Genomic DNA, 12851 nt, shown 5'->3' with positions numbered 1-12851 from the left:
ATGGATGGACATTTGAGTTGTTTCCAGTTTGAGGCTGGTAGAACACGGGTGCTATGAATATTTTTCACATGTCTTGATGAGCATATGTATGTGTTTCTTTTGAGTGTATACCTAAGATTAGGATTTCAGGATCAAAACATATGCACCTATTCAGTTTTGCTAGATACTGCCAGTGTTCCAAAGTTACTGTGCCGATTTGCATTCCCAGTAGCAGTGTTCCACATTCTTTGCCACGGTTAGTAGTGTCTGTCTTTTTCATTTAAGTCATTCTGGTGACTATGTAGTGGTAGCTCCCTGTGGTTTAATTTGTATTTCCCTGATGACTAAGGATGTCAGGTACCTTTTTATATGATTATTATCCAGTTGAATATCCTCTTTTGTAAAGTACCTGTCCACTCTGTCAGTTTCTTATTTGCTTTTTTTTCTACTTGATTTGTTGGACTGTTATATATGTAGATAAGAATCTTTTGTCAGCTAACTGTATTGCAAATATTTCCTCTCAGTTGGTGTCTTACCTTTTCACTCTTAGGTGTTTTTGATAACTAGAAGTTCCTAAGTTTAATGTAATCTAATTTATAATTTATAATCCACATATGATAACTGTTTCTTACATTCTGTTTTAGAAATCTTTGCCTACCACAAAGTCATTAATATATTCTGTGAAGTTTTCTTCTGGAAACTTTTATTGTTTTACCTTTCATGGTTAAATCTGTAGTTAATAAAACAGCAGCTAAAAGTATTGGAAAAATCTGTAGTTCATCTGGAATTGATCTTTGTATATGGCATGAGGTAAAGATCAAGGTTCATGTTTTTCCATATAAATATCCAAAAGACCCAGCGTCATTTATGAAAAAGATACCCCTTCTTCATTGTATTGTAGTGTCACCTTAAACCGGCTAATCATATGTGTGTGGGTCTGTTTCTGGGCTCCCTCTGATTCCATTGTTTTGTTTGTCTAATTGTTACAGCTTTATAATAACTCTTTCTATTGATTGAGTGATAGATACAGGGTCTTGTTCTATCAGCCAGGCTGGAGTGCAGTGGTACGATCATAGTGCTTTGTAGCCTCAGATTCCTGGGCTCAAGTGATCCTCCCACCTCAGCTTCCTGGGTAGCCGGGACTACAGGTGTGAGCCACTGTGTCTAGCTTATAATTAATCTCAATAATCTAGAATTGGTTTGCCAGCTTTGTTCTTCAAGATTTCCTTGGCTCTTTACATTTCCATATAAACTTTCGAATCAGCTTTTCAAGTTTCAAAGTTACCTGCTAGAATATTGCTTAGTATTACATTGAGGCTATAGAAAAGTTAGGGTAGAATCGATGCCTTTACAACATTGAGTCTTCCGATCTGTGATCATGGTGTTCCCCTTCATTTGTCTTTTTATTTTCTGTCAGTAATATTTTTTGGTTTTCAGCATAGAGGTCTTGCAGATTTTTAAAAGATTTATTCCTGTATATTCAAGACCTTTTTGTTAATCACCCTTTTTGAGAACATGGAAGTTTTCAGCACTTCTTAGAATATGACATTAACACTCATCCTGAGAAACTGAAAATATATTTTGTACTCCATTTATCTTCCAACATCCCCCTTTCCCTTATCTGTGGTACTATCATGTACATGCTAGTTATTTGGAATGTCAGAAGTTTAGTAATTAGCCATGGCACTATTCAGGAGGCTGAGGCAAGAGGAACACTAGAACCCAGGAGTTTGAGCCCAGCCTGAGCAACATAGCAAGGCCCATGTCTCTTTGAAAATGAAGAAAATCACACCACTGCTCTCCAGCCTGGGCGGCAGAGTGAGATCCTGTCTCAAAGAAAACCCCAAAAAAACAAAAACGAAAGTTTAGTAATTAGGTTATATGAAATTTAGAAAAAACTAGTTTTCCATTAATGAATGCTTGTTATTAGAATCATATAGTGAAACTGTATATTTTGGTGGTGTCAAGTGGATCAGCCTACATACTGCTGTGTGAAATTACTTTCACCAAAAGAATTGGTTGAGACGACATTAATTGAGCTTAATATGAGTCAGTATTCTAGGGGAAGGAGGAGCAGAGGTACCAATATTGGAATGTAGTTTTACTTAATATAAACCACAGCAAAAACAAACTGTGGATAATAAAGCCAAATTAATGTTAAAGTGTTTGCTCAGGAATCAAACTTGTTGATTTGGTCATGATGATTCCTCACTAACTTCAGCTGCTCCTCAGCTTACACTAGGGCTGCATCCTAATAAACCTGTAAGTCAAAAATATTTTTCAGTTGAAAATGCATTTAAAACTCTGATAAGCAGCTGGGCGTGGTGGCTCACGCCTGTAATCCCAGCACTGTGGGAGGCCGAGGCAGGCGGATCACCTGAGGTCAGGAGTTAAGAGACCAGCCTGGCTAACATGGTGAAACTCCGTCTCTACCTCTACTAAAAATACAAAAATTAGCTGGGCGTGGTGGTGGGCACCTGTAATCCCAGCTTCTCGGGAGGCTGAGGCAGGAAGAATCGCTTGAGCCCTGGAGGCAGAGGTTGCAGTGAACCGAGATCGTGCCATTGCCCTCTAGCTTGGGTGACAGAGTGAGACTTGTCTCAAAAACAAAACAAAACAAAAACAAAAAACAGCTCTGATAAGCCCACTGAAAAAAAAAATTGTAAGTAAGCTGAACCATCTTAAGTCCTGATGCCGCTTGACCTAACTATGAGGTTTCAACCTGATAAACCCATAATAAAGTCAAAAAATTATGAGTTGAACCATCTGAGTTGGGGACCATCTTGACTAAGTTCAGTAGGTTCAGTTCAGTAGAACCTGCTCTTGTTATGAGATGATAATGCTTTCTACAGAGCAGAGGAAAGCAGAACTGTAGAGAAAAGTTTTGTACTTGACATCTTTGTAATTCAGTAACTATCCTTCAATTCCCTTTTCTACCTTTTATATTCTGAAAAATCTTTGATCTAGTTAAAACTAGTCCAAAAGCAGTATTCAAAAGATCTAGAAAAATGTGGGAAGACAGAGTAGAGTGAAGGTGATAGAGAAAAATGGTGCAAATCTGACTTTTATTTTTTTATTTTCTTTTGAGACGGAGTCTAGCTCTGTCATCCAGGCTGGAGTGTAGTGGCACGATCTCAGTTTGCTGAAACCTCTGTCTCCCGGGTTCAAGCGGTTCTCCTGCCTCAGCTTCCTGAGTAGCTGAGACTGCGGACGCGTACCATCACACGTGGCTAATTTTTTGTATTTTCAGTAGAGATGGGGTTTCACCATGTTGGCCAGGCTGGTCTTGAACTCCTGACTTCAGGTGATCTACCTGCCTCGGCCTCCCAAAGTGTTGGGTTTACAGGCATGAGCCACCCCGGCCTGACCTTTATTTTTTAGAACGTAATATAGTTTGGAAAATACATTTAGCAGCATTAAAGAAATTCATGGCTGGGCGTGGTGGCTCATGCCTGTAATCCCAGCACTTTGGGAGGCTGAGGTGGGTGGATCACAAGGTCAGGACTTCCAGACCAGCCTGGCCAACATGGTGAAACTCTGTTTCTAATAAAAAAAAAATACAAAAAGTAGCTGGGCATGGTGGCGGGTGCCTGTAGTCCCAGCTACTCAGGAGGCTGAGGCAGGAGAATCGCTTGAGTCCAGGAGGCGGAGGGTGCAGTGAGCTGAGATTGCGCCACTGTACTCCAGCCTGGACGACAGAGTGAGACTCCGTCTCAAAAAAAAAGGAAGAAATTCATGGTAATGCTATCCTCTAGGTAATTAAGTAGCACCATTTTTAATTGGTAAAAGAGTATATATAGTAATGTTATATGTGTTTTGTATTTTCTTATATAATGATAGAAGCTGTGCACTGCAGCCATTCAGTGATGTGAATGGCAGTCCCTAGGTTGTGCAACCTGATGGTACTGACCACCAATAGCTGTGGAACCCAAACCAAGTTCATGATGAGTTTGTATCCTCATGAGCCTAGTTTTCTGTTTTTGTTATTGTTCTTAAATTATAATCAGGGCAACCAAAATAATTTGCTTTAAATTCTGTAGAAACTAAAAGATGACAAATTATGTAGCTGTTTCTATGATTTTTGTAGTGATAGTGTTTATCTCTGTAATAGTATTTTGTAGCTTTCACAAATACTCATTTTTACATCTGTTTAACTTTTTATTAAACACATATACACAACACTGACAAAGGATTGAAACATCCCTGTTCTTTCGTCTTTGGTTTTGGAATTCTTTTTACTTGTATAATTCTGTTTTCCATCTTCATCTGTATCCTTGCAGGTTGCCTGAAAGGTTTGAAGACCATGTGGTATTATATATATTTTAACAGGTCATGTCATTTCTCTAATGCTGTGGCCCTGAGGTTAGTGATACATTATGAAACTGTATCATGAAAGTCTATTTGAGGATAGAAACATATGCATGGACTTTTCCCAAAGTTTGTAACCTGTCCATATCTGTTAGCTTTTGCTGTATTAAATGTATAAACAAAAGCCTCAAAACTTAGTGACTTGAAAAAAGGTTTCATTTATCACAGTTCTTTGGGCTTGCTGGACAATTCTTGTGGTCTCTGCTAACTTAGCTGGGGCTATATGGCTTCATTCTTAGGTCTGATGATTGGCAGACCAGTTGGGTCTTGGGACACCTCACTTATATGGTTGGTGGTTGATGTATGTCAGCTGGGTTGATGGCCACATTTTTCTCATCATCCAACAGGTTAGCCTGGGCTCATTTGCATGGTGGTGGTTACAGGGTTCCATTGAGTAGAAAGAGGGTAAGCCCCAGTTTACAAGCTTCTGCTTGTGTTGTGTTTGCTAATGTCCCATTGACAAAGGGAAGTCACATGGTGAAATCCAGATTCGTGTGGAAAAATAGACTCCACTTCTTTTAGGTTATTTATTCATTTTACTTTAATTTTTTTTCTTGTGACAGAGTCTCACTGTACTCCAGCCTGGACGACAGAGTGAGACTCTGTCTCAAAAAAAAAGGAAAGAAATTAATGATAATGCTGTCCTCTAGGTAATTAAGTAGCACCATTTTTAATCGATAAAAGAGTATATATAGTAATGTTATATGTGTTTTGTATTTTCTTATTTGATGGTAGAAGTTGTGCATTATATATATTTTAACAGGTCATTGTCCAGGATGGAGTGCAGTGGCGCGATCTCGGCTCACTGCAACTTCCCAGGTTCAAGTGATTCTTGTGCCTCAGTTACCCAAATAGCTGGGATTAGGCATGTGCCACCTGGGCCTCCCAAAGTGCTTGGCCTATTTAAAAAATTCTTTAAATTTTTAATATTTGTGGGTACATAGTAGATGTATATATTTATGGGGTACATAAGATGTCTTGATACAAGCATGCAATATGAAATAAGTGCATCATGGAGAATGGGGTGTTCATCTCCACAAGCATTTATCCTTTGAGTTACAAACTCCAGTTAACAACACTCTTTTAGTTAAAATGTGCAATTATTACTGACTATAGTCACTCTGTTGTGCAAGGAAATCGTAGGCCTCATTCATTCTTTCTTTTTTTGTGCGTGCCCATTAATAGACTCCATTTCTTGATGACAGGAGTGGCAAAATCACATTGCACAGGAGTGAGCATACAGGCCTGGGAAGAATTTGGGGCCATTTGCAATTGACCATGTTCGTTTTAGGTTTTCTGGCATCTGTATTTCATTCAAATATTCACTCAGACATTTATTGTGCTCCTGTGTTCTACCGCAGGGATAGAAAAAGGCAAATAAAATAGGAGTTTTCTCTGTCAAGAAATAAATTAGATTTCTATCTTGTCACTATGTTTAATCAGTGTACATACTCTGGAACCCTGTACTAAGAACTGTGAGAATGTGAAAACTGGAGTAGTTGTTTTCTAACCACCCTTCCTCCACTTCCAAACTCTAAATCTTATTTTTATTTTATTCTGGTTCTAAGTTGTTTCTCAGGTAACTTATGTCAAAGTGTTAACTGATGATTAAAAGTCTATTATTTTAATAATGAAACTTATTAAATCTGATCTGACTGTTAGACCTGCTTCACTCTAGAATTGGGGCAGAACACTAGCATTTGTTGAATTCGTGCTGGGGTCATTCACTGTGTTAGGCTACTAAAAGCAATTTGATGTTTCATCTTTGAAACATTTCTTGCCTTTGTACTAAATTTTCATTTTGACCAATTGTGCCTGCCCCATCCTCCCCAAATACTTATGAACTGATCTATACAAAATATCGTGTCAGGGACCAGATGCTCTAATAATAATAAAAAAGCTTTCCCCCTTTATTTTACTAATTTTAAAATGGATAATACTTTCGTTCTTATTTTAGTTGCAGTTATACGGGTATTTTTGAAATAAAATGTTGATTAAATATTGCCTATTTTGATCAGAAACTATCTGCCAGATGTGATGGATAATGGCTCCCCCTTGTGGCACAGTCATTTATGTCATGTTTAGATTGCCTCAGAATGTCCTGAGCAGGCCTTGTTTTTAAAAATAAGGGACTCTCCTCCCCACCCGCTAAAAAAAACCTCAGCAGAATTGAATCAACAGCTTCTGCTCCCACCCCCTCAATTCTTTGGCTCTAATAATGATCCTATTTTTGTATTTTCTTCACATTGGTGCTGATACAAGCTAAAAATATCTGAATCTCTGTATTTATTGTGGATCACTATGAAGGTATTCTGAGGAACTTTTAATATCTTGGAATGTTGATAGGTATACTAAAACAACTACAAAAAAACAGGTTTTGAAGTCCAAGATAATGTAATGCTGGACCAAATAAGTAATATTTGTTTGCAGTGAGACTCCTCAGAAACTTTAATAGCCAGTGTGCGTGGTGAGCCTTCTAAACAAGAAGGGTTTTCCGAACTTAGTGGACTGTAGAGCTCTCTCTTCAGGGAACATGTTTTGGGAAACAGCAGGTTGTTTCAAGTGAGTCGTTCTTTGGGGTTTTTAAAAAAATTACTTATTATTACTATATTTGCCTTTTCTCCCTTGCAGCAGTTTTCATAATTACATAAGAGAAAACAGCAATAAATAAAAAATCTTATAGATTTGTTTTTGGCAACATATTTCCTGTTAAGAATAGGCTACTTTTTTCCCTTTGTAGCAAGCCAACCTCAGAATCCTAAGGTGTTTTTTTTTTTTTAAAGATTACATTATATAAGTCGAATATTAGTTTAAACAATTATTTCATTTTATGTTAACCAAAGCTTCTCAGATTTTGGTATTGACGCTTACTGGCAATGGGTACAATAGGTCTCCTACTTCTGCTTTCTTTTTTCCCTTCATAATATTTATAGAGAATATACAAGGGGAAAAGTGAAAATGTGGCCATGATGGTCATGGGGTTTTGTGGGGAGGGGGAGGAGATTTAGATTAAATATGTTATATTTCTTCTGAAGGCCACTATTTAAATATAAGTTTTTCCACAAATACATAATTATCATTCCTGTCTTTTATTGTGTTCTTTTTGACACATCTATATACCTAAATCAAGAGGAACTATATGTATAATCTTTGTAATTCAGTGCATTTCTTTTTTTAGAAAGCAAATATATTATTATTTTTTATTTAGTTAATTTATTTTTTGAGACTGAGTCTCACTTTTATCACCCAGGCTGGAGTGCAGTGGTGCAATCTCGGCTGGCTGCAACCTCCGCCTCCTGGGTTCAAGCATTCTCGTGCCTCACTCAGCCTCCTGAGTAGCTGGGATTACAGGTACCTGCCACCATGCCTGGCTAATTTTTGTATTTTTAGTAGAGACGGGGTTTTGTCATGTTGGCCAGGCTGGTCTCAAACTCCTGATCTCAAATGATCCTCCCGCCTTGGCCTCCCAAAATGCTGGGATTACAGGCGTGACGCCTGACGTATATTTTAAAGCAGTGACATGTTTAGACTTTTTTTCAGGTTAATTTTTTATTTATTTATTATTTTCAGGTTAATTTTTTAACTGCACCAGAAAACTGGTTTGATTAATGTTTACTGGAGTGAATAAAAGCAAATATAGTAAGCTCACATTGAGCATCATCAGGATGTGAGGTTTTCCAGATAAGCTATTTTTTTAGTTAATGGAAACGTAGTTTTAAGTATCAAGATTTTATAAAAATATCTTCGTTGCTGAACATATGCAACATAATGTCACTTTATTTTCAGTATTGGTTTGTCATTATACAATACTGATGCCTTAGGGCAGCTGCAGCTGTGCTTTACCCTTTTCCCTTCCTTCCCCTTCTAAATATGTGGTTTCTTGTCCTTTATGATTTTAGAGAGTAGTTACAATTGTGCCTAATATAGGAACTGATATGTAAGAAGAAGAACTTTTATGAGCCATGGTCTTTGTGACATTTACTTTGATTATTTAGAGATTCTTTTAATCCTTATCTGTTACCTCTCCCGCCTCACTACCCTTGAGTTCTTCGCAGTCTGGCATAGTCTGGATAGGTGATTTTTAGAGAATTGAGGCTTGATTTTTTTGTAATAGGTGAATTCTGGATGTTTGGTATATAGTTTTGCAACAAAAGAGGTGTCACCAAAATCAAGAAGTATTTACATTTTTGTGAAAAGCGTGTGGATTTTATTCTTACATTTTATTTTAACAACTTAAGTACCATCATGTATTTTATCAAGCAGTATATACTTTTTAAATTGGAAACATTGTTGTGTGTAACTTGCCATGTTTATAACATTTAAGTTAATGGTTACAACTGATGGATTTGAAATATTGTGTTATTAAACTAGAAATTTGTATGAAATTATATATAATTAAAGGTTATATTACAATATATTTTAAAATTTAATACTTTTACAGATTAAGATTTTGATGACTTCAATTTAATTTTTAAAATTTGGTTTAAGTTTAAATATGTTTATTCAGGTGGGTGATCATCGTTTTTTCTTTACTATTGGAGAATAAAGGTTTTGGAAGATCATTGCTGTTTTGTTTCAAACATGTGAGAGCTAAGCAGTTTTTATAAAGGCCAATTTCCTAATAGAATTTATTTTTGGTTTTATTAGTGGGCAAATGGCATCTACTTGTACATTCTGGTTAAAAGAGAGAGACTTATACTTTTGTTATAGTAAGTTATGTGTGAAAGTGAATTTTACATATCATCTATATGTTTTATATGTATTTTGGCATGAGGTGGGAAGAACTAACTAAAAATTCAATTAAGATATTTAGCAATATAATCGGAGTAGAGTCTGTATTACTTTACTTTAAAAATTAAGGGTCTCTGAAATTCCTTTGAAATAGTTATGAATTTTAATAGGACCATACTTAAAAATAATCAACAAAAGATAAAGCCTCTTCTTAGGTAGTGCCCAAACTAGACAGAGAATAGGGGGAAAAATCGGTTTTTGATTTATTCAGTCTGTTATGTTAAACATTTTAATGTTTAGGTCTATACTAATTTAGACGTGTTTTGTTTTATTTTGAAATAAAAAGCAATATTTGTAAACTTGGAAATTAATGTAAATGTATAATTTGAAAGAAATGAGATGGCTAGGTCAGTAATACTTCTTCAATCAATTAAATAATTATTCTAACCTGAAATAGCAACATCTGGTCAAAGCAAAATTAGTAAATAAAGTTCTTGAGTCATGACACAACATATGATGTGTCTGTAATATTACCACCCAAGTTTTACCCATTTTTTTCCTGTTACTCAATGATACGTGTTTTTACTCACATTTAAATACATAAATTTTCCTCTACAAGGACTGTGTTAACAGTTGGTTCTGGTTTTCTGATTATTGTATTATCTCCTACTCTCTATAGTTTAATAATGTTATAGTTTTTTGGTTTTATTTCATGTATAATATGACTTTTTAAAACTACTAGATAGATTGAAAGTTTAGTTGTGCTTCGCATTTTAGAAGAATTCACTTAATGAAAATTCTTTCCTAACAGTTATCCCCTCCCCACAAGATAAACTTCCCAAATTATTTAGGTGATCATTGTTGGTACTGTGATGTCATAGAATGAACCAACTCAGTGGCAAGGACTTGATTATGGCTTTGTTTAGAACTAAATGTTTTAGGTATCTAACTTAAACAAGATAAGGAAATTTATGCACAGAAAATGTACTTATTTGTATGAAGTGGAAAGATATATAATTTGACTTTTTTTTTTTTTTTTTGGTCTCGCTGTGTTGCTCAGGCAGATCTTGAACTCCTGGGCTCAAGTGATCCTCTTGCCTCTGCCTTCTGGTTAGCTGGGATTACAGTTTCGTGCCACCACCCCTAACTCTAATTTGACTTTTTAGATATACTTCAAAGCACTTGGAAAATTTGTGTTTTACAATATCAGTTGTTTGATTTCACTTTCTAAATGGTTATCGTCTCTCAAAACTCCTTATGGTCATTTGCAGATACAAAACTTAGAATCTCAGAATCACTTAACAGACTTGATGTGTTATATTCTGGTAAATGTGCTAGAGTTCAGATTGATACCCTTAGCTTCTTTGATAGACTGCATTAACAGAGGTGCATAGACTGAATTTCTTACTGTGCTGCTATTAATGCATCTAGAGCCTGAAGACTGTTGTAGAGTTAGGCTTTAACTGTTAGCTCTCTTGATATTGGAGATGATAGGAATTTTTAGGTGACAGGAAAAAGATGAGACAATGAGTATACAATGGGGGCATAAGCCCCAGCTGTTCTTTTTTTGTTTTTTTTGAGACAGGATCTCGCTCTGTTGCCCAGGCTGGAGTGCAGTGGCGTGATCACAGCTCACTGCAGCCTGGACCTGCCAGGCTGAAGAGATCCTCCCACTTCTCAAAGTGCTGGGCTTACAGGCCCTTAATTTTCTAACTTGTAGGAATGGTTTGTGGTTCTGAGAAGTCAATTTGTAACAGTTTAGGAAAACTTAAGCTTAGAAATCTGGTGAATTTATTAAAGAATTAACGTTGTTATTAAACTGCTTTGCTGATTATAATAACAAATGAGATTCTCTGTCTTAAATGATTTTGTTATGAAAACATGTGGGTTGGGGTTTACTTTGTTAGATTGTGATACTCCTACCAGCTATGATTGTAAGGATTCAACTTTTGGTGTGACTGTCTTTTATAATCTGTGTCTGTGATGTGATAAAAGTTGACCATCCATGTTTGCCTGAAAGACAAGACTTTCAGTTTTAAGACTGATAGTCCTGGGCAAACTGGGACAAATTGGTCTCCTAAATTCGGTGTCCACAAAGGCTAATCCAGAGAAAGAGACAATTACAGTTTTGCTTATAATTTGGTCATCAAAAGGAGTTCTTTTGCTTGAAGACAGACTCAATTTGTTTACTAGTGTTAGTATATGAAAACACCTAGGTTTCTTTGTCAGGATTTAAATATGCTGGCAAAAAATGTAGTTACCAATGAATCTTGAGGTACACATGGCTTTGTTTTGGCTCTTTGAATGCTACCCATTTGCTAGCATTATGGCAGGTGAGTTTATATCATTATCAAGTTTTCTTCAGCAATCTGCTGTAAAACATTCCAGTTAAGGAAAGCACAGCTCAAGGAACGCAAATGATTTCTGAAGGTCATGTAGCTGGTAGATAGCAAAGGCAGATTTGGATTTTAGGATTCCTGATTCTTAATTTCTTTTTTTTTTTTTGAGACATAGTCTCACTCTGTCGCCCAGGCTGGAGTGCAGTGGCACAATCTCGGCTCACTGCAAGCTCCGCCTCCCAGGTTCACGCCATTCTCCTGCCTCAGCCTCCCAAGTAGCTGGGACTACAGGCACGCGCCCGCCACCACATTCGGCTAATTTTTTTGTATTTTTAATAGCGATGGGGTTTCACCGTGTTAGCCAAGGATGGTCTCGATCTCCTGACCTGGTGATTCGCCCGCCTCGGCCTCCCAAAGTGCTGGAATTACAGGCGTGAGCCACTGTGCCCGGCCGTGATTCTTAATTTCTAGTAGTTTCTCATGAGAGTTAATAATAGATATATAAACTGGTTTGTAGTTAATATGGTAAGATCAAAAAAGAAGAGCATCCCTGGTGGCCTTTTAGACATATAAGCCACTCTTGATGGTTAAATGTTTTCAGAGGGTCTAATTTTGAAAATTTTGATGAAAAGATATGAACTTCATTTCACTTTAGAAAAATGCAGGTACACCAACTTTTGAATATTCAGATAATGAGTTCCTCTGTTCTAAGGAGACGTTAGTTGTCTAGAATTAATGCTTATTTGTCTTAACTCTGTTTTCATAAGCAGTATGTAGGAATAGTTAGAGAAAGTAAAATAGCTTGATTTAGTGCAACTTTTATTTTTAAAATGCCTTATCTGTTACTGTTAGTTTTGTTTTGCTTGCCTCATTATGATATAATATTCTGAGATAATAATTTATTGTTACAAAATGATAGCAAGCATTATCTTATGTGTAACTTTTAATTAAATCCATATTCTTCAGGTAAAAAGAACGTATTCTCATGGTACTTACAGAGCTGGCCCAATGCGACAAATAAGCTTGGTGGGAGCAGTTGATGAAGAAGTAGGAGATTATTTCCCTGAGTTCCTTGACATGTTGGAAGAGTCACCATTTTTAAAAGTAAGAGATAATCTGTCATGGGATTAGAGTTTTTTTTTTTTAAAGGCAAGAAAAACCAATATGAGTAATCTAAATTGTGATTGTTTCTTTCATGCTACATGCAATATAAATGAATGGCTGTTTCAGAAATAGAAACGTTTTGGTTTTATTTGAACTGGAGGGAAGGAGAGCAAGAGATGGGAAACTGACATAATTCTTGTGTAGTGTGTACATGCGACATCTCAGGTTCTAATTGTAATGGCAAAGCTAAGTGGTGGGCCATGAAATAACACCTCTTACACTTTAGGAAATTAGGTTCCATGTGTTTATCAGCTCTTTGTAAATTAAGTA

General features: G+C 36.4%; 1 protein-coding gene across 1 annotated transcript in view; it reads left to right on the top strand.

Annotated features, from left to right (window-relative positions):
- Window positions 1-12851, top strand: part of RSBN1L (round spermatid basic protein 1 like) — a 93491-nt gene that overhangs the window by 67347 nt on the left and 13293 nt on the right. The window contains exon 4 of the mRNA XM_054493979.2: window positions 12384-12521. Within this exon, the coding sequence (XP_054349954.1) occupies window positions 12384-12521 (138 nt within the window). The remainder of the gene's footprint in view (window positions 1-12383; window positions 12522-12851) is intronic.

Source organism: Pongo pygmaeus, chromosome 6 (assembly GCF_028885625.2).
Source record: "Pongo pygmaeus isolate AG05252 chromosome 6, NHGRI_mPonPyg2-v2.0_pri, whole genome shotgun sequence".
Lineage (NCBI taxonomy): Eukaryota > Metazoa > Chordata > Mammalia > Primates > Hominidae > Pongo > Pongo pygmaeus.
The sequence above is the reverse complement of the archived record's forward strand: the minus strand, read 5'-3'. Positions and strand labels throughout refer to the sequence as shown.